This window comes from Lissotriton helveticus, chromosome 2_1, assembly GCF_964261635.1.
Source record: "Lissotriton helveticus chromosome 2_1, aLisHel1.1, whole genome shotgun sequence".
NCBI lineage: Eukaryota > Metazoa > Chordata > Amphibia > Caudata > Salamandridae > Lissotriton > Lissotriton helveticus.
Genome location: NC_136059.1, coordinates 1,569,324,477 through 1,569,348,763, shown reverse-complemented (window position 1 = coordinate 1,569,348,763; position 24,287 = coordinate 1,569,324,477). Strand labels below are relative to the sequence as shown.

The following is a 24,287-nucleotide window of genomic DNA, read 5'->3' as shown; positions in this document are numbered from 1 at the left end:
GCGATCCCGTGACCCGAGCCTGATCCGTGTAACCTTCGGGGCATAGCTCATCCCCTGAGCTATCTTCCGCGGCCCCATAAACTTCTTCGACGTCCCCTACCTCGTCGACGTATTCAAGGCCTTGAGCCACGACTCCGTCGTCGTCTTCCGGATCCGCCTCGATGTCCGTCGCGGGCGGTGAGATTTGAAGATGATGGCTCTGGCCCTCCTCTTCTTGGTCGCCGAAGATGTTTTCTGGATCCGGGGCCGCTTGTCTGGCCTCAAGGCGCACCGCGCGCCGAAGTTTGAGTGTCTTTTTTGACCTGAATCTGTAGCAGGCCATGCAGTTGTCCTCGTTGTGGTCCGGCGAGAGGCACTTGTTACAGACCGGGTGCACATCGATATGTGGGTATTTTGACCCACAGACGGGACAGTACTTAAACGGGCTCCGCTCCATGTCAAAAAGTTGCGGTCGTGTTGCGATGAGAAGGCCTCGATGTCCGAAGAGTGATACGACTCCGTAGATTCTGACTCAAAGAGACGGAAGAACTCGAGACCGTAAGCAAACAATACCGACGCAATGAATCTAAGGCCTTTTGGCCGTAAAAAAGCTAGTTTTCTCGGGTCCGACAGAGACGTCGAGACCGCATCCGAACCCAATGGCGGAAAAAAACAATCTGGGGATGGAGCCGATGCCCATGCGCACTGTAGTCCAGGGGAGGAGCCACCTATCTCAGGATACTTCGAAGACTCTTCCAGGACAACAATGTGCGATCATCCGGACCCAACACTAGGCGGCGATCTAATGCAAAAGATATGAATTTAGCAGCCCACATGCCTCGAACACCTTTTAATTGTCTTCACCACTGTAAGAAAGTGCCCTCATTTTGCATGGCTGCCCCCCACTTGTTGCTGAAATGCTGATGTACTTTGACTGAGGGTGCCCTGGGCTCCTTCCAATCAGGTACCCAGGGCCTATGTTGTTTCCTTAAAATTGCATTGCAAACAAAACCCAATTGGCACTCTGTCGCCACAGGTCAGATCCTGGTAAATGGTACCATATGTACCCAGGGCACTGTGACCATGGAAGGCCTCTAAGGGATGCAACACTTACTGTGCCACCATTGGAGGCCCTGTACCTTCACAATCACACACTGTCTTTGCAGGCTGTGTGTTTTGGTGCAGAACAAAGTGAAGAGTCAAGACGGCACACATCCCTGTGTGCCATGCCTACAACCCCATGCCCTGGCATAGATAAGCCACCCCTCTAGCTGGGTGCACTATACCAGTGGTGAGGGTACAGGTGCATGAGCCCTGTACCCCTACAGTGTCTAAACCAATTCTTAGACATTGTAAGTGCAGTAATGCCATTAAGAGTATATGGTGCTGGGAATTTGTCTGTCGGGCTGTGCTTATGACGGAACCGCTCCGTCATGAGCACAGCCCCTGGGGGAAGCGCTGGCGCTCCCCCCTTGGGGTATCATCTTGCCCCCACAGAGGAGGCCACCCCGACCCCCCCACACCTTCCCATGACGTCAGCGCACACAGCACTCGCCAACTTCATCAGGAAGCGCTGGACACACTGGAAACCATTTGTTTCCGGCGCATCCAGGAGGAGCATGTGAGTTTCTTTGCTCCGGTGGGGCCACAGGGGTATTTTTTTATGTATTGAGGCATTGTGGGAGAGGAATGAGTATTTCCTCTCCCCTGATGTCTCAATACAGGGCATTCCTGCAGCACGATCGCACACAGCATCGCGATCGTGCTGCAGGAATGCCCCCACTAGGCACCAGGGATGTTTTTTCTTGCAAAAGGAAGCGACCCCTTGGGCAAAGGTCGCTTCCTAAAGGGTTGAGAAAAAAAAAGGCGATCTGCCCCGCCCCCCCGGGGCGGGCCAGATCGCCTTTTTTGTTGTTGATTTTCTGGCCCCTTTAGAGCCAGGTATTTTTTTTTTTTTAAATGGAAGCGACCCCTTGGTGAAGGGTCACTTCCAGGGGCCTCGTTTCTTTTTTCATGTGTAACCTCCCGGGGCAGATCGGCCCGTGTATTTGGCCTTTCAGAATACCCCACTGGACACCATGGACTTATTTGAAATTAAAATGGAAGCAAACCCTTGGGCAAGGGTTCCTCCCAGGGTGCAGATTTTTTTTTTATAAAGACACCCCCGGGCATTCGTGCGCTCTATAAATCCTTTAATAAAATCAAATCAAATAAATGTGGTTAATGTTTTTTTCTGCCCCTTCTGGGGACAGATGTGCCCCTTATCTTTTGGCCTTTTTGCCCTAGGTGGGAGGGGGGGGGGGGGAGGCAGAAAACCAGACACCCCTGCACCTGAAGCCCCACGGCCTTGGGTGACCCATCCGACGGTGTCTCAGCATCCCCAGGCATCCCAACTTACCTCTCTAACCGGTGGTCACCTCCAGAAGATCTTTGTCCCGAGCCTGCAGTCTTTGTTGAAACCAGAGAATCCCCATTGAAATTAACAGGGCATCCGACGCCAAACCAGAACCCTGCACCCAGCCGCCGCTGCGGGTGCACCTTTTGTGCTACACAGGATCCCCCTTTGCCCTGAGCCTAACACCAGGAGCTTTGCTCCCACAACCCAGTAGCCTGCTCATAAGCAGCCACCAACCAGAGGCCCCTATCCCCATTGGATAACATTAGGCCTCAGCACTCTGCACCCGGCAGCTCTAGTGCCCCTGAGGGTGTAACAAGAGTGCATCCTAGACCCTGGAGGAACCCTTGTTCTAACCCCAGAAACTCAACCTCATAGACTGAGTACTTACCTGGTAACCGATAACTTAATTTCTCCCCATATGAATCCATTGACTGTTTTTCTCTGAAAAATGTTCAGTTGATTTGTATGGAAACCTGAAAAATAACAATTGTGCAAAACTGATTTTACTTACCTTTTCTCTAGGAAATGTCCCAGTGTGATATTTAGGCATATCACACAGAGTAGAAAAACAACCGTAAAAAGTCATCTAAAAAGTAATCTGTACAGTAATTTCAATACCTTGACTTACCTGTATTTCAAACAACTGCATTTAAACTTGCATTCACTTGTAAACACTGCATAATATTTTGCAAAGCATTTATTTCACTTACCTGTGCCAGGCTTGGCTTGGTTCTAGAAATAAAATAACTTAATATTTTTATACAAACAATATTAGTCTGAGTTCAGTTTTTGAGTGTGTGATATCATTTGCTGATTGAGTGTGCACAACAAATGCTTAACACTTCCCACTGATAAAGCTGTACTGCTCGCCCAGATTACCACAAATAAAAAGTAAGGTGCTATCTACTTTTACCTCTGCCTACCTTTGGGGATCCACTGGACTCTGTGCACACTATACCTCATTTTGGTTAAGTATATACAGAGCCAGCTTCCTACAACCACTTCTCGGGCAAAACAATTGATGTAGACGCCCCCTCCCGCCCTTTTTAAGCGCTGAACACGAGCGCTCTGTTGGTTCCTGTCTCCTGAGGCGGAAAGCCGGGAGAAGCAGCATCTGATTGTTTACCTGCGTTTTAAATCTTAATTACCTGTGTCTTAAATTGTACTTCTCATAACTTTATGCACTTTGCACTTGAGGGCGCCGTGCAGCGGATCTAGCGCTGTCACGTGCCCCCCCTCTCCCGGCCCCCATCGCCACTGGCCACGCCCATTTGTAGGCCACGCCCCCTCCCGCCCCTAAGGACCTCTATTTCAATGTGCAACTCCAGAACGCGCAGCGGACGTGCGCAGCGGGCGCGCCGTTTGCGCGCCGAAGGCGCGCCTAAGGCAAGCCCGTCTGCGCCCGTCCGCGGCCGGACGGGGCTAGGGGCATGTCCCCATGCTAAATTAACATCGTACTCTACTGAGGAGCTCACTACCCTCCAGGGCCACTGGCCACTCTCAGAATCTGTTCGCAGCCACATTGTTTTACTAGGGCTTGCCCCTCCATCTTTGCCAACACTGACGCTGCCTTTGCCGGCCTCTTCATCGCTGCGCTCTTCCCTACCTGACCCCCCTCCTCCTACTCCTTCATTATCTGTTCTTTTGCTTAACACCAGGTCAGCGGTCAAACACCACCACAAGCTGTTTGTCCTGCTTGATTCCGAGAAGCCTGACTTACTGCTCCTGACCGAAATTGGTTTTGTGACTCTTCCCTACCCGCACTCTTGGCCGCCCTCCCCCCTTCCTACGCTGCTCATCGCACCGATCGCCCTGCGGGTAGGATGGGTGGTGGTGTGGCCTTAATTGCTCGGTCCGATTTTAATTTCCAACTCCTTCCCTCTTCCCCCATTGCCCCAACTGAATTCCTTGTAGTCCGCTCCTTATCCTTTTCCCTCCCTATTACGTGCCTCTTGATGTACCGTCCACCCCAGCCTTCGTCTCTGTTTTGGCCAGCATTTCAAGACCTAGTGGCCACTCTGGCGGTCAATTATGCCTCGGTCTTGGTGCTAGGCGATTTCAACTATTGGCCCTCAGATCCTCTAGAGTGCGCCGCATCTAAAGAATTCACTGAATCTCTCCTCTCCCTGAACTTTGTCCCTCACATATCCGTCCCTACACATTCTTGTGGTCACATACTTGACCAGGTTTGGTCCCTCAACCTTCCTGTTTCCCCGGTGTCTGTATTTCCCTGTTCCTGGTCCAACCATGCCCTCATCTCTTTTTCTATCTTTCTCAAACCGATTTCTAAGGTCCCACATGCCAGAAACACCTGGGCGCGGAATTGGAACCGAGTTGATCTTCCCTCCCTGACCTCCCTGCTTCAGAACTCCTCTCCGACCCTCACTGGTCTTTCATCCAATTCCCAAGCCATCGCTATCAATACCTGGCTGGCTGGAGGTTGTGATTCGGTTGCCCCACTCCGTCGTATCTCTACCCGACGACCCAAGGACTCCAACAGGTGGTTCAACGACAACTTAAAAGAACTAAAATTGACCTTACGGCAAGCAGAGAGACAGTGGAGAAGAAACTACTGCCCCTCACTAAAAACCTACTACTCAACATTACTAACTGAGTATAAGAAAGCCATCTTAGATGCCAAAACCTCCTATTTTTCCACAAAAATAATGACAGCGGAAAATAAATCTCGGGAGATTTTTGGTATAGTTAATGACCTAGCCTATTCCGATAGAGCCTCACCTCAAATCCCCCCAACCCAGCCCTTGTGTGACCAATTAAACTCCTACTTTTTGGACAAGATTGCAACCATTAAGGCTAACATTCCCCTCCCTTCCTCCACTTTTGTTGATCCTTCCCCTCCCCCTGCTCAGTGCCACCTTACTTCAATTCCCCTCCTTACTGAGGAAGTATTCTTAAAGATACTTCCTAAAGTTAAATCTGGTTCTCCGGCAGACATCTGTCCGGCACGAATCCTACAACAGATCTACTCTACTTGTCCCCAGCCTCCCATTAATTTTCTTAATAGCTCCCTTACTCAGGGAGTGGTGATCCCCACTCTTAAATCAGCTACAATAGTGCCCATTTTAAAGAAGCCTGGCGCTGACCCATCCATCTTAGCCAATTACCGACCCATTTCCCTGCTGCCATATTTGGGCAAGGTGCTTGAGCGACATGCCACCTCGGTACTCAGCACCCACGTAGAAGCAAATGGGAGTCTGGCATCTCGCCAGGCCGGCTTCCGCCCCAGGCACTCTACCGAATCTGTCGTGGTGTCAGTCTTGGACAACCTCAGGGAGGGTATGGATTATAACAAACATCAGGCGCTAGTGCTCCTCGACCTCTCCGCCGCCTTTGACACGGTGGACCATACCATCTTACTTTCACGTGTCAAGGCGGCGGGAATTGAGGGCTCAGCCCTGGTTTGGCTATCCTCCTTCCTGAGGGACCGCACCCAGGCGGTTCGGTTGGGAGACTTCATGACCACAAAATGGTTTTTTTTTCGCAGTATATGCGAATAAAGAGAATATGTTCTGATGAGGATGAATACAAAAAGAACCTACATTTGCAACATCAACGATATAAAGATAGAGGATACCCTGAAGAGGTGTTGAAGAAAGCTAGACATAGAATTGAAGCATACAGCAGAGATAACTTGTTAATTCAAAAACCCAAAAAACTCCAGGAAAGACAAGTGTTTGTATCAAAATTCTCAACTACATCTCAGAAGCTTAAAACTATCATATACAAACATTGGGATCTCTTAAAGAACGAAGTGGACTTTAATGGGATATTTAACAGCAAGCCCATCTTTGCCTATAAAAGATCTAAAAACCTAAAGGAGTTGTTGATGACCCCGACGAGAGAAACACAAGAAACTTACAGAGGCATGAGGAAATGTCAAAATTGCGTACATTGCTCCAATGTGATTGAAGGTAAATTGTTACACCATCCACAAACTGGGAGAGAAATAAATCTACACCATAATGGAGATTGTAATTCTAAAAACTTGATTTATTACATAAAATGTCCTTGTGGAAAAATGTACACAGGAAAAACTGAAAGAAAACTGAAGACGAGGATTTCAGAACATAAAAGCACTATCAGAAACAAGAACATAAAAAGCAATTTAGCCAAACATTGGAATGAGAACAGTCATAGCATAGCCCAGATTAGGTTTTCCATTCTGGAGGTAGTCAAGACACACGAGGGGGTTGATCTCACCAGATCCCTCCTCCAGAGAGAAATTCATTGGATTAAATATTTATCTACACAGGAACCGAAGGGTCTTAATGAAAAAATCGATTTATCATGTTTTCTATGATTCCCCTTCATCCAAGGATGCTGTGCCGAGTATGATGTCTGTATTTTATTGCTAAAGTTATATTTTACTGATTGGTAACTATGACTGCACCATTATGTGCTTTTATTTTTCCTCACATTTATTTATTTTTCCTCACTTTTTTACTTTCAGTCACGCAGTTTTGTAGTTTATAACGCTTTGGTTGTCAGATTCGACACCATTCCAGTATGGCGCTGACCAGCTAGTGGAGTTTTGAACGTTCAGTCTGTTTTTATGTCCGTTTTTTATGTCGATTACCGGCTCCGTGTATAGACACGAGAGAACCTAGTCACTCAGCATTCACTGTTCCCGAGGAGTAGCGGTTATAGCAAGAGAGAGTTGTTTGCAGTTGATCAGGATTGAAGAGCAAGGTGAGCTTTGTAGCGTGAGGCAGCGTGGTTGATAAGCTCAACCGCAGGGTGACTTATCCCGGTTTATAGCTGTTGGTTTTCTTGTCATTTGTAGGAGGAGAACGATTACTGGGTGCGTGAGAGATTTGTTTGAACACTGGGTTCATTGTGTTCAAGGTAAGAAAGATTTTAGGTTCCGTTTTCCTTTTGGTCTGTTACACTTTACAATAGGGTTAGAGAGATTACTTTGCTTTTGTGTCTTGTTTGCCTACAGAAGGATAAAGCCGTAGAGGAGCGTGACTTTCGTAAGTTGATTTCAGCGTTTTGATTTTCACATACACAGAGGTGTTGGTGAAGGCTTTGTTTTTGCAGTATTGTTACCGTTTTCAATAATAACATATGGTTGCTTCATTGTATTGTATGCACATGCTGCAGAGAAGATTGAGTTATTGAATTTTGTATTTCATTTCCACAGGCCCCCGAAGAAGAGCTCTATTGAGCTCGAAATGCATTGGGCACAGACAGAAAGAAATGTTAAAAGTCTAAAGAATTGACATCTATTTTTGAAATGTGATGATATAAACATTTGTGTTGATTAAATAATGGATTTTTGTTGTTAAACTCATGTAAATGGTTGAGAGAAAACATTTGCTCACTAATGTAAAAATATAAGTATTTTTTGAAACAAATTTGAGACTGTTTTAAGAGTTTATATGTACAGCGGTTTCCGCTAAAAAGCAACAGTGCGCTAAGGTTAAGTGTTGCATACACTTAAGATAAGACTTCATGACCACCCCACTTCAAGTCACCTGCGGTGTCCCCCAGGGTTCCTCTCTTTCTCCCTTATTATTCAATCTTTACATCTATCCTCTAATCTTGGCACTTCAGCAGCTGGAAGTCACCGTCTATAATTACGCGGATGACCTCCAGCTCATCTTTAACCTCTCCTCTTCTCCCCTCTATCTCAAACTTCCAGTCCATTATGATTTTCATCAGGGACTGGATGAACCACAACCACCTCAAGCTGAACCCAGACAAAACCGAGTTGGTTCTCACAGGTGGTTCTTCCAGTCCCTGGAACTCTCTCTTCTGGCCCCCTTCCTTTGGTTCCTCCCCCACTCCTTCCTCCACAGTTAAAACCCTGGGTGTCAAAATAAAAAACCAACTCACCTTACACTCACAAATCAGCTCTGTGGTTTCTTCCTGTTTCATCACTCTCCGAACCATCCGCGCTGTCTCCCGTTTCTTTTCCCCCCCGGCACTTAAGCTAATTATGTCCGCGCTGGTGATCTCGCGGCTAGACTATGCCAATGCCCTGTACAACGGCATCCCTGCATATAGCCTGCGCAAGCTCCAGATGGTCCAGAACCAAGCGGCTCGGTTGGTGTATGGTCTCCCACGTTATCACCACTCTACACCCCTCCTTAAGGAGCTCCATTGGCTTCCTGTCAAGGAACGCTCCCTCTTTAAAACCGGCTGTATGGTCTTTCAGGCCCGCCAGGGCACTGCCCCAGCCTTTATTTCCTCTTTGATTAATGAATATATCCCGGTCAGAGAGCTTCGCTCTTCCTCTAAATCCCTCCTGCAAATCCCGCGCTTTAAACGTAAAAAGTGGGGGGGGGAGCCAATTTTTCAACTTTGGCCCCCACCTTTTGGAAATCCCTCCCCGACCATTTACGATCTGCCACACAATACTCCTCCTTTCGCAAAGATCTAAAAACGTTCTTGTTCAAACAGGCCTTTTCCTTGTAACTTGTCCTTCCCTTCCCTGCACCAGGTTCATTCCGCCCTCAGTTGCTGGACCTACTACGATAGCGCCAAGAAACCGTTGGGTGAACGCCGCGCTTTACAAATGTTTTTTTAAATTAAATTAAAATTTCTAACATTTGTTACTCACTACGTTACTGATCCCAAGTCCATCTCTTTAAGTCTTATCCCTGATCAACCTGATATACTCTTGCACCTTAATCTCACTTTCTATCTTTACATAGGTGCTCAAGAAGGATCTACACACCCTCAACTCAACACCTCAGCATGTCAAGATGGTCACACCTTGATGATGCTAGTGTCGGTATCTCATTTCATTGGGATCATGTCCTATGTCAAATCTTACCTGTCCTTTCCTCACTGCTTTCAACGGTAACCCACAATACAGTGTTATGGTAACTGACGATCTACACAAACCTACCATTGATCTCACTAAAGCACATCTACCAAGCTGGGACCACGTGTATTATGCTGATAGTTCAACATCATACAACGAATACGGAACTGTACTTGTAGGCTATGATGTTTGTATTGTATATGAGGTTAAGAGTTGATGTCTGGCTAATGTTCAGTCCGCTCAACCAAGTGACCTGATTGCTCCAATGAGGGCGTACATTATAGCTGTCCAAAACACTAACTATACTCGCATTCACAGATTCAAAATATTTTCTAAGTACAACACTATTTCAGGCGTCTGGATGAGACAAGGATTCCTTTCCTCGGCTGAATCCCCTAAAAACACTAAATACCCCAGAACTGCTGACCGTACAATTCCTGCATCTGTTCTTGTCAGCCAAGGAGATTCTGCACCTGCTGAACAGAAAGCTGCCTCAGCAGCTTGCTGTACCCATGCTCTGAAAAGCTCATGTTGCTACTGCTCAGCTGCACAGACCTCAGTGTACTGCAGCTCCTCATGATGCCCATGGCTAAGGCCTACAACCTCTGTAGTGGAAAGCCTCACAGCTATCGCATCCTTCAACGGAACTCGTCAGCCCTCTCCACTGCGAGTCTTGTTTGTTGGCTCACTGTGTGGCTTTGCCTGGAAGGATAAATCTAAAGGCGCTTATGAAACTGGAATTCACTTTATTGTTATAGTACCTTTCTTCTTGAAGAAGTACAAGCAAAACTTCAACCTTTCTTCATGCTGGATTTAACCGCACCTTTCTACTGAATCTAAAAGGTGAAAGCCCATGGTTCCGATCCCTTCAGACTAAGGAGAGTAATGGCATTAAAAATACCTGATTGACGCGAATCAGTTGGCTCCCTTCGTCAGAGATATGTTTGTAGAGAGTAGGGAGAGGGGTCAGCTTCTGTACGATCAGCGTGTTGCAAATATCATAGTCCTGCACAAGGAAGGCAAGCCGAAGACGGAATGTTCTTCATACCGGCCGATTTCCTTGTTGAATGCCGAGCCAAAATTTTTAGCAAAACTACTGGCGACCCGACTAGTTAAGGTCATTACGACACTGATTCACCCGGATCAGTCAGGTTTTATGCCCGTCGGAACACAGCTCTTAATCTACGCAGGTTGCATGGGGTTCTGGGAGGGGCATCACAAATACACGAGCCGACGATTTTGTTATCCTTGGATGGCACTATGGCATTTGACAGAGTGGAATGGCCTTATCTTTTTGCCGTCTTGGGCAAGATGGGCATTGGCCCGGAGTTGGTTTCTTGGATCCGCCTTTCATACTCCGATCCACTGGCCCGAGTAGTTGTCAATAACCATAGATCGGCTGATTTTGCGTTGGGGAGGGGCACCAGAAAGGGATGTCCTCTTTCCTCGCTGTTATTTGCTTTGGCACTCGAGCCGTTGGGACAGATCGATTAGGAGGATTAGGTGGATGCCTGAGTGGGCGGATAAGATATCGCTTTATGCTGAAGACATCTTGTTGTATTTGACCTACCCCCGAACTTCGCTCATAGCATTTTTAGACGTCCTGGAGGTGTTTGGAGGATATTCCAGCTTCGCCATTAATTGGGCAAAGTCGGTCCTTTTTGTCTTGAGTGGCGATCTCCCGGTGGTTCCTACAGGTTGTCTGGTTAAACTGGAAACGGAGGGATTCAAATATCTTGGCATTTATATATCCTTGGACCCTCAGAGTAGGTACTCCAATAACCTGTTGCCACCCCTAGTCCGGCTCAGGCGAGATGTGGTCCGATAGAAATCGCTTCCGCTCTCCCTCCTCGGTCGTGCTGTTCTGTTTAAGATGATGGCTCTTCCTCGTTTCTTATACGCGCTCCAAAACTCAATGGACCCGGTTCCCCCATCATACTTCAAGGAGGTCGAGTCTCTCCAGAGACAGCTTCTTTGGGATGGTAGGCCCCGAATCACATTTACAAAATTGACGTTGCCGTGGTATGATGGGGGGGATTGGCCTGCCTAATATCCGTAAGTATTATTGGGCGTCACAACTGGCGGCGGTTAATCATGCCATCTATGGCTCGCCACTGGATCCCGGCTATGCTATGGACCGTGGTCAGGTTCCCGGGGTGGAGTTTTCCAGGGCACTGTATGCCAGAGGTGGGCGTTTTCCCCTGGTGGGGCCAACGGCGGTTGCTGTACAGATTTGGCATGAGGCTACCCGCTCCCTTCAATGGGATGGGAAGATTACTCTGGCTACGCCTCTCTGGAACGCTGAATGCTAGGGAAGTTTATGGAAGTCTAAAGGTTTTGACAAATGGGACCTCATAGGGATTTCCAGAGTAGGAGATCTCTGGGGTAAAGATGGAATCCTCCCGTTTGAAACTTTGCAGGAACGGTATCAACTGCAAGGGAGTGAGAGGTTTCGCTACCTCCAGATTAGGCATGCGCTGCTAGCCGATATTCCCCGGGAAGTGACGCTCCCGGAGGCTTCCCCACTGGAGGATCAAGTGTTAGACGGTCATCTTCCAACAAAGACGATCTCCTTGATTTATAAAAAGCTAGTTAACCACACGGAGGATCCCCTAGTGGTTCTGTGTGTAAATATCTTTATTCGGCAAATTAATCACCATAAAAGAAATACATATGCATATACATTTACCAATTCTCCATAAAAATATTAAAACGAATAAAAGAAGAAGAGGTACACACAGTCACTAATTTGCTACCAGCGAATGCAGCATTAGACCGTTGGGACCCCCGGACGCAGTTTCAGTAATCTGGAGCGCGTCAACCACGCGCTACCCAAGAATTTTGCCACCCCGCAAATCCTAATGGAAGATGAAGTGTCCGTAGAAAGTACACGTAGTGCCTGGCTATGACACCTCAGCCCCAGTTCCCTGCAGACCGGTTTCAACCAAAGTTTCCGCGCCCCTTTGTAAGCTGGGCAGGCAAAAAACAAATGGGCCACAGACTCCTTTGGTGCCACACAGCCGGGGCATGAACGCAGGGGGGCACCAGAGTTTGACCACCTCTCCGTGAAATCATGCACCGGAAGCATCCCATATCGCAGTTTTAGATATAGCGCTCGATCTAGAGGTTTAGTTATCAGGTCGAGGAAGGGCTCCAATTTTCTCACACATTTAAATAACAAAAATTGATCCGTGAGTGAGCCCCCATCCGCAGCCCTCAGCGCATTACTCTGTACCCAGTCCCAATATAGCTTTTTGATCACTTCCTTGGGTGGTGGCGATTGTGACTCCCATGCATCCCTTAGCCCCAGGTTAAGAGCCAGGTCTTTCAATCTGTTGAACCATCCTATTTTTTTACCCGTGTCCAGTATCAGAAGATCATCCAGCCCTTCAGCATATTTTGCAAGCTCCGCAGTTCTTCTCAAACGAGTCCAAAAGAGCAACGGGCGTAGCCTTACCAAGTCCTTTAGTGCTCTTCTGCCCAGATCTAGTCTCAGGGGGATCAGTGGGGTGGAAGTAGGAAGAGCCACCACCTTCCTTAGAAAGTTGTTTTCCGCTGTCGATAGTTCAGAAACATTTTCAAACCCCCAGAGTTCAGAGCCATATAATGCCGCAGGAAGAATCTGGCCCTCATAAATGGCCATTGCGGGGGAGACAGGTTTACTACGTGATTCACGGAGCTCCCTCAAAGTCACCCCAGATACTCTTTGGTGACTGAGTAGCATTTTGGCCAAATGATTCTTCCAGGTCATGCGACTGTTTATCCGGACACCAAGATAATCAAAAGACTCAACCAACTCCAGAGGGACGCCATTGAGCAGAAAATTATTTTTGAATCTTTTGGAGGGGGAGAGTGCCATCAATTTAGTTTTTGAGGTGTTAATGGTTAAGCCTCGGATGGTACAGAAGGAGCTAAACCGGTTCAAGAGTTTTTGCAGACCCACTGGGGATTTGGAGATTAATAAGGTGTCGTCGGCGAAGAGTAAGGTGGGGATTCTTTCCCCCGCCAGGGATGGGGCATCCGCCTCCTCCCCCTTCAGATGGTCCACCACTCCATTCACGAATAGGGAGAAAAGGGTCGGAGCCATAACGCAGCCCTGGCGTACTCCTCTCCTCACAGGGACCCTATCTGTTAACTGTCCCTGGGATCCCCATCTGACCCTCGCGTAATTCCCCTCGTGGAGCTTTACGATTAGGTTAAGGAGACCACTGGGAAATCCCATCTCCCCTAGAATTTTGCGCGAGGGACCAGGTCGAAAGCTGTTTTGAGATCTATGAAGGCCATATATAAACTGCCTTTCTTGATGGTCACTGCCTTCCAATAGATAGCAAAAAAGCGAAAGACCTGGTCCATCGTCCCTACCTTTCTTCTAAAACCCGCTTGTAGGTGGGAAAGAATACTGGCCTCCTCCATCCAATCTCCTACTCTTGAGATGATGACCCTGCCAACCACTTTCTGAATTATGTCTATCAAGCTGATAGGTCTGTAGTTTGCAGGGTCCTCTCTTGCCCCCTTCTTGAACACGGTCACTACCTCTGCACCTTTCCAAGAATCTGGCACCTGGTGGCCCCTACTAATCAAATTCATTATTATGGCTATTAATTTGGCCCAGGCCTGTGGGTCCACTATCATCAGATCTCCAGGAATCCCATCCTGCCCGGCTGCTTTCTTGGGGGCTAGATGTCTAATTGCCGCCACTACCTCTGTGGTCGTAAATGAAAGGTAGTCCACCACTAAGGAATCCCCCTCACCCAAACTATCTGCCCCAGGGCTGGCTGTTTCCTCAATGCCTCCATACAGGGATGAGAAATGATCAAACCATTGCTGACTAGCTATGTGTGCAGCCAATGGTTGCGATTTCCTCTGTCTAGTTCTATTAATCAAATCCCAAAAAAGGTTCGGGTTCCTACTACTCACGGCATTGGATAGGTCCTGCCAATGCTGTTCCTCCCACTCGCGTTTGGCCAGTGATAATACTTTCAGGTAATCCTTCCTGGCCACTCTAACCAGCAAAGGATCCCCAGAAATCAGGGCTTTTGTCAAGTTTTTTCTTTTACCCTTACACTGGTCAGTATACCAAGGTTTATTAAGAGTGGGGGGTGTAACAGTAGCCCTATTGCTTTTCCCTTTCGAAGTAAAAAATTAACCAACTTGATCTACTGTGGCTTTATAAGCAGAATCAAGGGAGGGGTAAGGAAGCCTACTAATCTGGTCTTCACCAATCCAGACCTCCAAATCTGAAGACAAGCGCTCTACCAAAGATTTAATGGCCCCTAGATCGTCCTCCTTAAGTTTAGCCTTATCCCATTTCAGTCTGCGATTGTTATTATATGGGATAACCTCTTTAGATGTTTTTGAGGTGACTTTCGCCCTCCTATCTTTTAGGGTAACCCAGTTAAACTTGCAACACAGGGGATTGTGGTCGCTATCCTGACTTGGGTAGACCTCCATATCAATAAGGTCTGCCCAGAAACTAACATTCATTAGGATGTAGTCAATTCGGGACGGCCCAGTAAGTCTATTGAAGGTCAGCGCCCCTACCTGATCGGATATAGTCCTACCGTTAAGGGCTCTTAGCTTGTGGTCCCTAGTCAGTGCATTAATTTGAATTGCCCTAGCTGACCATTTCCTAATGGGGGGCAGGGATAAGGTTGGGATGGACCATTTTGAATCCTCCTCTTCGATACCCAAGGGATCATCTCCGAGGAGGGGTTCAAACGTACAGTTAAAATCACCCCCCACGATGATCTTTGCTGATGACGGACAATTGGCTAAGGCGGAGTCCAGAGCTGTTAAAGTCAGAGAGGCAGAGTCCCCAGGGGCCCCTCTAGCGTAAACATTGAAAAGGTCAAGCCTACTACCCTCCACCTTTCCTCTACAGGAGAGGTGGAGAATATCATTACACTCCAAGGTGTGGCGTGTAACCACCCAATCCAGTTCTATTTTGATCCAGACCGTGAGGCCCCCCGCTGGTCTACCCCTTCCCTTGCTTACTGCTGGAAAAAAGTGGGTGGTATACCCCGCTTTGTGTAGCGGAGATAGGCTCCAAGTGTCCAGCGGGGTAAAAGGTCTCAGACGACTCATCCTGGTGTCGTGATTACTCGTATGTCTATAAGGGACCGTAGACCACGCAAGGTGCTGATCAGGCACCAAGGCAAAATGTTGTCCATGCTGGGGATAATTATTATTAAAGGGCAAGGCAAGAGAAGGCCTATAGGATTGAAATTTATTTGGATATTTAAAAGGGGTAGCCTCTGTCCTGGGGTAAAAATATGTTACGGCCCGAGGGGTAATGCAGGTTTCCCCGTTTCCTGGTGGCCAATTTAAAATATAATCAACAGCCCGAGGATCTCTAAAATTAACCACCACTATGTCCCCCTCTATATTTTTAGTTCTACTCCCTAGCCAATTGATCCGTCTAACATGGACTATATCCCCATCTATATTGGGCGCTATCGGCCTGTACGTTCTCAGCCAATGAATAATTTTATTCTTGAGGTCAACGTATCCCTCCTTCTTATTTTCCGCTAACTGAGGGACCCCTGTTAAGACCACCACAAAGGGCGCTGCTTCTGGGGGAATCTCCACTTGTGGGGCCTTTTTGTGTGGTATCTTGTTATTTCGACCTACCCCTTAGATGTTCTGATTACTACTTGTCGTGGCCTTTAAGATTGGTTTATTAGGGGCATCACCTAATTCGGTTCCTGGTGGCTTTAATTGTTTTGGGGGCGGTGGGTTTTCGGAGGGAGGGTCAACTCTACCCTGGGGCTGTAGAGTTTGCTTGGTCGGCTGAGCTGGGGCGGGAGGGTTTTTTTGAACTAAATTAGGAGGGGGCATTGTCGAGGGTGTAAGATGCGCCACCCCACTCCCCTGGGTTTTAGTCAGAGTGGCCATGCTAATTATAGCAGCTTCCAGTATGGTCAGTCTGATTTCCACCTTTTTAATGGACTCATTGATAGGTAAAAGGAGAGATCTCAACAAAAACTCCAAGTTCCCCATCAGTGTGGGGGGAGATGAAGTAACAGCTGCTGCAGCTCTAGTGCTATCATCAGGAACCGCTGACTGTATAGCTACTTCAGATGGGCTAAGACCCAATGGTAGTACTACTGCTGGTGTAAAATCCTGATCTACTGCTGGGGTAATATCAGATAAAATGGGGGTTTTTGGCCCTTTGCCGAACTCAGTATGCGGGGTTTTGGCTTTACCAGGTGCCACCCTAAGTTTCTTCCTTTTTTTACTAGGTGGTGGGCGGTGGATCTGGGCCGCAATTAAAAGCTTTGGTTTTTGTTTCCTGAGTTTAGATGTGGCAAAGACACGAGTAGGACTAGGGGTGGGAGAAACAGTTATAATGTTATCCAAAGGAAGATCGGGTGTGGATACAAAGTCACGGAACAATAAGGGGATGCCTTCTTGGCTAGCGTTGTCCACACTCAAGTCTACAGAACCTCCCTCCCGGGTCAAATCCAACAAGGAACTATCAGTGAGGGGTCTAAATTTCAAGCTCTCAACTGAGCGACGCCGCTCTGCCCTACGCTCCGCTAGAATAGAGTCCTTTTCTCCCTCGCTCTTCTTGGGAAAATAATTCTCCAGTGACCCGTTCCGTAATCTACCTTTTTTCCCTGGGGTTTCCTCTTCTGTCGCCATATTCAACGTGTGGCCAGGCACGGGCCACTAAACTACAGGTGTTAAGGGGTTGGCCCAGCCCGGCCTCCTTCGGCCCCGGACGGCCACAGACGGTCCCGCCCTTGTCCCGGGCTGCTCCCGCGCGCTCCCGCGCTGTGGGTACGCAGCAGGCTTTTATTACAAGTGTCGCGATTGGCGGGTGGGCGTGTCCGGCAGGGAGAGCAGCCCAGCTGATGGCAATTGGGCGCGCAGGGACTCCTGGTCCACGGAGTCCCTGCCTGTGCTCGCAGCCCTGCCGGTCCTGATACACCAGCCCCTTGCAGCCCCTTGCAGAATGGAAGTGAGAGCAACAGCTGCCCCCTCCTGGGCAGCCGCGCTGCGGGACCCGCGAAGCGGGTCCGGCGAGCTGTGGGCGCTGTGTTTGTTTTCTCCGCTGGCAAAAGGCTCCCGCTGCTACAATCCGTGAGGCGTTTGTCTCTCCAATTTGTGAGAAATAAAATTCTGATAGTATATAAGAAATATTATTGTGTGTATGTGCTCCTCCTCCTTTGTTTAGCAACTCATAGCGCACATTTGTCTTTCCTTCAGGCAAGCAGGCACCCTGGCAGGAAACCTTGTTTAGTTGTCTGACCAGTTTCGGTTTGACAGCACAGGAAACTCACTAAACGAGGACACTCCAGCTGAAGCATTTTAACGACCTGAATTAACCATTCGAAAACTATCATATTTTTCCAGATTCCAGGGAGACGTGAGGCTTGTGAATGGGTGACTCCCTTCCCATGACTCCACAGCTCCCCTGGGGGGTGGCCCCCCACAGATTGAAGACCTCTGACTAGATTGAGGCCCTCGGGGGTGTCTTTTGAGTCAGGCTGAGAAATCGGATAATAAGCGAGATGGGCTCAAGAAAGGGAACGCCAATGCGACAAGAAGACAAGCCACTGATTGAGACAGAGGTTGCCCCACCTTCCCCCACATGAACACCAGAGACACATACCCAGGCTGAAGGAGAGGAGTGAAGGCTTGATCTTTCGGCGGCTTTTGATACCGTCCCCCACAACCGTCTCCTATCAAGACTGTATGAGATTGGTTTGAGGGGGACGGCTTTTAGTTGGTTGAGTCTTTTCTATCTGACCGCCAACAAACAATCTAGGTCTGATAGCGCCGGGACACTCTGCCTGAGTAGCTGAGCGCTTTATAAAACCCATTTTAACATAACATAAGCCACCGCATCCCTGGGGGGATCATGGTGAGAATCAGGGACTGACAAGTCATAACCTAGGAGCATTTGGGGCGTGCGGTCAAGACATTGCCTTGAAAATCCCCTTGCAACCCTGCACTGAATTCTTGGAGGGAGGGAAACCGTCCTCTGTACAGAGGAGGCTTGTGACAGCTGTTGCCCTCTCGCAACATAAAAGCCACTGAGTGGCCTGGGGGCCGCGTTGACAGATGGGGTAACTCCTGTAAACCTAGAGTTACAGACATTACTTCAAGCCATTCTATCTAGATAAACATCAGAAACAAGAAACAGTGAAGTAAGAGTTGACATATTACTGTAACAAGACCTCAGACTGGGGGTTGAGTTAATCACAGCAACGGAACAGACTCACGGCAAAAAAGGAACACTGTAAATTATGACCTACACTGCCTAGTTGATATTAATGCAAATACACCCCTTAGGGTCATCAAGCAATAATCCAGAGATGGCTGAGGCTGACCCCCGCTGAGTTCAGGAGAGCGGTACCTTGAATGATCCTCAATTACGAAGATTATTCCTTCTGTTTTCTTTGGAGAGTTTTGGGGATTCAGTGGAGGTGGGGGAAGAACTGGCTACCAAGACCTACGTCTTTATCTACCCCTCATTAGGCACAGTTGCCGAATACACACAAGAGATGCTTCATGTTAGGAAGTACGGAGTGGGTTGGAAAGGGAGTTACAAAATGTATTTAGTTATAGGTCACAGGCCTCAAACCCTCAAGCAGGAGGGCCCATTCATAGACTGTTAACGGTATTTCAGATAAGTGGGGATGGTTCTTAAGGCCACGATTGTGCAGATACACCGATGTTACAAGAAACACGAACGGAGACCGCTTCAGATGCCTCAATTGATATGGCTTTCACACACTGTCCTTCCCAGGCTTTGGATAGGGATTGAGGGGGGTAGTAAACCAGATAAACAAGCAATTACAATGCAATAGGTCTTGCAACTATATAATTTTGAGCTATTGGCATTGTAAATGAAATTTTTTTCCTTTTTTTTCTTTCTAAAAAACAAAGAAAATGCTCTAATGCAAAATGGCAATAGCTAATTTTATTGTAACTGCGAAATCTATCGCATTGCATTTGTACTAGTGTGAGTTATTGGTATAAATGGTACTGGTCCTTTCGCTAAGAGGAAGGGTACACAAGCATTTGCAATGCAATAGGTTTCATACTTGTGAGATTTTGAGCTATTGGCATTGTAAATGGCAATGTCTTATTTATTTGTTTAAAAAACCTGCAATAATAAAAGACATTGTCATTTACAATACTAATATGTTAAAGTTTTGAAAATGCGAAACCTATTGCTATGCCAATGCTTGTTTTCCAAAGTTCAGGGGGACAGGACTGTAGAATATTCGCTGTTGTATTGCTAAATGTACAGGATTTGTATACCTAGACGTGTGGCGTGCCAGGTGCCATCAAGCTCTGTGGGCAGTGCATGCGTCATAGACAGATGATTAGTAAACATCTGGCACAGCTATTGCACCGTTTCACTATTGCCACTTCTGATAAGTTGACAGTATAACTGCAATAAACAATTTTCATTAATAACCCAACACCTGCTTGTCTGCAGCAACGCGGAAGGCACCTTTCTTCATACAATATGGAGCATCCATAAGATCCAAAGTTATTGGTATACGATATTAACACCTTCGCTGCGGTGGCTATTCCGCCGCAGCGCTAAGGGGGCGGGGGGCCGCGCGGCGCTCACACGCTGGTGACGGAACCGCTCCGTCACCAGCCTTGGGTGAGCTGTGCTGATGACGGAGCGGTTCCGTCATGGCCCCGCCCGCTCAATAGAGCACGCCGCGCAGGCACGAAATCAGCGCCGCACAGGCGCGTCGGGGGGGCCATGACGGAACCGCTCCGTCATCCGCACAGCGCCACCGCGGCTGATGATGGAGCAGTTCCGTCACCAGCGTCGAAGGAGTTAAGAGAGTTGAGCGATATTATCTCCCCCCATTGTTGCTCCCGAGTGTCCCTGGCAACACTGATCTTCAGATAAAATGATTCTGTATGCGGAGTTTAGTAGTGGAACAACCCACCGCAAGGCTGAAGAGTGGCAGCCAAGGGATGGCTATATTTTTGAGTAACAGAAGAGTGGTCTATGGAGACAGGGGGTGCCCCAGAAAATGTCAGTAAGTATGGGGGCCATTTTAAGAATTTGATGTACAAGAACCTGACGATATCAACATATCCACACACTAAAAACTGAACTGATGGTTGCAATGGACACAATACCCGACCTTAGGTACCATCCTAAAGTGGCATTACAGTCCACACTCGATCCTGTACACTTGAAATGTAAACATTGTGTTAAATGGTTTAAAAGACATGGTCACTGCCCTCTGACATGAAATTTTATGAAGTGTGGTGCTTTGCCGCCACTAAACCCAGCATACAGAATTGTTTTTTTCCTAAGGGTAGTTAATGTTCACAGGGATCTATGTTCATTAACTTCGTTCTGTAATATACTGACTGTCTGATATGAAAAATACAAATAATAACTGTTATAAATAAGAGGACTTGCAACAATGAACTACAGTCGCTTTTGGGTAAGACGTATCATTTAGTCGTCATTTTATATTTAGCAGACTGGACCTAAGACAGCATCAGTGCACTTTGCAGCAGATACAAAAAATGGCACGTTCATACAGTGTTTCAGGATGCTATCATTAAAGATTTGCGCCACAGACGCTTCTGCTTGGCTAAGCTAGAGTACGCCTGTTGTGGTGACGAGTCTAGTTACCTGCACTGTTCACATTTTCACGAGTGGAAGGTGTCTCCCAGATGGTCTCACATACGGGTGCTGGCTGTTTCGCACCGGTAGGTACACTGGACCCGGGACGTAGGTTTTCTCACACAACAGTCAGTCACTCAGTAAAAGACCAGGATCTCAACCCTCGCGTTGATGAAGCCCTCCCACTGACGGATGGCGGGACGTGCAGCAGCTCTCTCTGGGGGTCCCACAACCAATGGAAAACTGATGGAATGTCCACTAGCCAACGCGAGGGACGATGCAGTCTTCGTGGCCCCATAGCCAATAAATAACTGATAGCAGCTGGACTAGCCAATCGTTGACCAATGTGTACTTTCTGGAGCCATATAGCCAGTAATCAACTAACAAAAGTTCAAACAGCCAATACTGTCACCCGCATTCTTGCAAGCAATCTCCTTTCACTACACTGTTCGCACTGCTAATAGAGTACGTTTCCTCTTAACTGATTGGCTTGGAGCACTCGGGTGTCCCAGCTCTGGCGCTGTGGTTCCCTTAATTACCGTAAGGGACAATAGCCGTCAGTAAGGGTGCACTGGTGTCTAACTGTTTTAAATCTCAGCTGAGGACTGCGAAAGGAAACTAGACACAAGTGATCCTATGTAGCCTTAATCTGGTTACAGCCAATGATTTTCAATGGGCCTTATGAGCCTGCCCCTCTTACAAATTCAAAATGTCCCTCCTTTCCTATTTTACTCAGTGATGCTGGTATGTGAGTGTCTCCTTCATCTCTTATATCCGACGTGAAGCGCCCTCCAGTATCTCCAAAGAGCGGCGCATTATTTTACCAAAATCCTCACTGTTTTTTCTTCCCGATGTCTCATGCTAAAAAGCGTGCTGGTAAATGTTACTGTGAACAAATGTTTACGGCTAAGTAGCGAAGAACGAATCGCCATCGCTACCAGTCAATTTTTTTTTCTGTTTTTGAAAAACAGCGGGTTAGAGAAACTTGTCGTTAAGATGCTTTTCAAAGCTCTTTTGTTGATGTTAATCTGCCAAACAGTAATGTGAAGGAGCAGAGACACCGGTGCCTGACATGGTGGGAGAGTGCTTTGGTGAGGGACACAGATAAACCCCTTTAAGGAGCTTGTTTTGAAGGAGGAGGTGGTTTAAGATATAAAGCTGCAGACTCTGGAGCGGGATAACAGAGTTCGAGCCTTGATGTGGGCTCCGTCATTTAATTATAAATAAATAAATAGCGATCTCGGAGGGAGGGGAGTGTGGGGAGAGACAAATTAAAAAAATAAATCACATCCTGGGGGAGACATATATAATAAAAAAAAAAAACATGGTTGAGATGAAATGTAGCATCTGAAACCAAGTGAAACAAACGGTGCGAGGAGGTGGCTCAACTTACAACGCTGCCGACTTTGGAGCAGGAGAACAGGGTTCCAGCCTCCGTGTGGGGTGCATCATTTAATTATAAATAAATAAACCGAGAATCTCATGCATATTAAACATAAATAAATAAACAGAGTTGGGTGAGGGCAGGAAGCTGCCAGATGTAGAAATGCAAGCAGCAAAGAAAAAAGTAGTCCCTAAATACGTAACAGCCAGCAGCGTAAGTTAACTGTAGTTGGTTGATGCTGCTTCCTCCAGAGACGGAAGAAAAAGGAAGTGAAGTATCGGACCACCAGCCAAGAATGAGGAAGATAAGAACAGCAATGCCAGATTCCACCAATGGCAAGCCACAAAACAAAGAGAAATGCAATGGGTGGGGTTTCAGTAGTAATACTGATTACTTGATGCCTCGTGGAGGCAGCGTATGTGCTGCTCTATGAGAGACCTAAAAAGCACCTCCTGCTAATCAGATCATACATATGGAAAGACCAATATGGCAGACAAACTATAATAGCTGGTACACTAGGAGGCATCCTCCTTTTCACAGACTAATCTGATGGCTTATTTTATTTTTAATTCAGCCCCATTTATTTTTTTTCATCTTAAAGCCACCCAACATCTCCATTACTGTGCTTACTTTGTCAATTTCTCAATAACAATGACCTCTTCTAGTTTCCTCTCCACTCTCAAGGCCTGCCTCCTCCTACCATCACAGGTTACAGTAGTCGTGGAAGACAAACTACCACAACCGGATTCCTAGATCTCCCACTCCACAAATTAGTCTTTATTGCCTTTTTTAATGCAGATTTATTGTTTTTAATTACTAACGTTTTAGCAATTGTGTTAACTTTCAGGTTTACTCCACTCATCCCCCTCTACCACCCCCACCCCCATCTCTCCTCAGACCCAGTATTTAATACCAGGCTCATGAGTTTTTATTCACCAGTGTATTAAAGACTATTTAACCCATGTCATCTTTGTCATTTGTAAACTTGGGTTATCATAATCCAACGTCTGGAACTTGGTATTGGAGATTCCAGACCTGGATCCAGATTGGAGATTCATCTGGAGGAGTTAGTCCCAATATACAAGGGTATGTATGCACGACTACAAAAGATTTCATGCAGGATGAGAAATGTTTACTACCATGCATTCTAAAAAGGTGCACTGTAACCCCCTACCACTTTTACTGACCTTTATCACACGGAGGTTGACATCTTCAGGCTCCAAGGGATAGGCACTGGTGCACTGCAGGAAGCAGAAGTTTGGATTCAGAGGTTTCACGATCTGATAAACCCGACGCATGGTGTCCATTGACTGCATGCCACTGGAAATAATCATTGGACGCCCTAAGCACAACAATAAAAAAGGCAAGGCAAGCAGTTACTACAGTGTTTTTGATTCACAGAAAGTAAGGTCCATATTTGCAGGTCAAGAACTAAAAAACATGACAAATTTGCAAAGTAATTCAATCTTCAGAACTTATTTACCAGCTTTGAAACCACATTAAGGACAAAGTCAATACGCAAAGCAATTCTCCTGGAGAAAACTGAATTTCTTTTGCGCTGGAAAAACATACGAGACATAAAACTGATTTTCTGCATTCACTTAGAAAGATGGTTCTACAGGAATGTGCCTCTTTGAAAAGCTACAGCTCTGTATATTTTGGAAAAACCGGTTTACTTAATTAAAAACATGGCTAAAAATCCATCATGGCCACCAATCGGTCAGCTATGCCACAAGACAGACCTTCGCTGCGGCTAGATTGGCTATGGCAATACAAACAATATTTAAACATGATACTATGCCTGCCACTCACCGACCAGAATTTTTCTGACTGGCAGACCTTTAATTACTGGGTAAAAACATACACACACAGTGGGGCTACTGGCCCTGCCTACAAAAATATCACTCTCTCGGCTCATGCTAATGGCTGTTTGGTGAATCATTCCACCTGCTTTGGAGTCCTTCCACTGTAATGCCTGATGGACTGACTATTTTACAACTGAAAATTACACTGTTATGACACACAGCAATGGCAATTAAGCACTGGCAAAGCCAAAATGTCTGATTCAATCAATCAATCAATCATATCATTTGTAAAGCGCACTACTCAC

General features: G+C 47.0%; 1 protein-coding gene across 1 annotated transcript in view; it reads right to left on the bottom strand.

Annotated features, from left to right (window-relative positions):
* The window catches only part of LOC144818788 (N-acetylneuraminate-9-phosphate synthase-like), a 181,310-nt gene that overhangs the window by 42,580 nt on the left and 114,443 nt on the right, over positions 1-24,287 (bottom strand). The window contains exon 4 of the mRNA XM_078676539.1: positions 23,365-23,519. Coding sequence (XP_078532665.1) covers positions 23,365-23,519 — 155 coding nt within the window. The remainder of the gene's footprint in view (positions 1-23,364; positions 23,520-24,287) is intronic.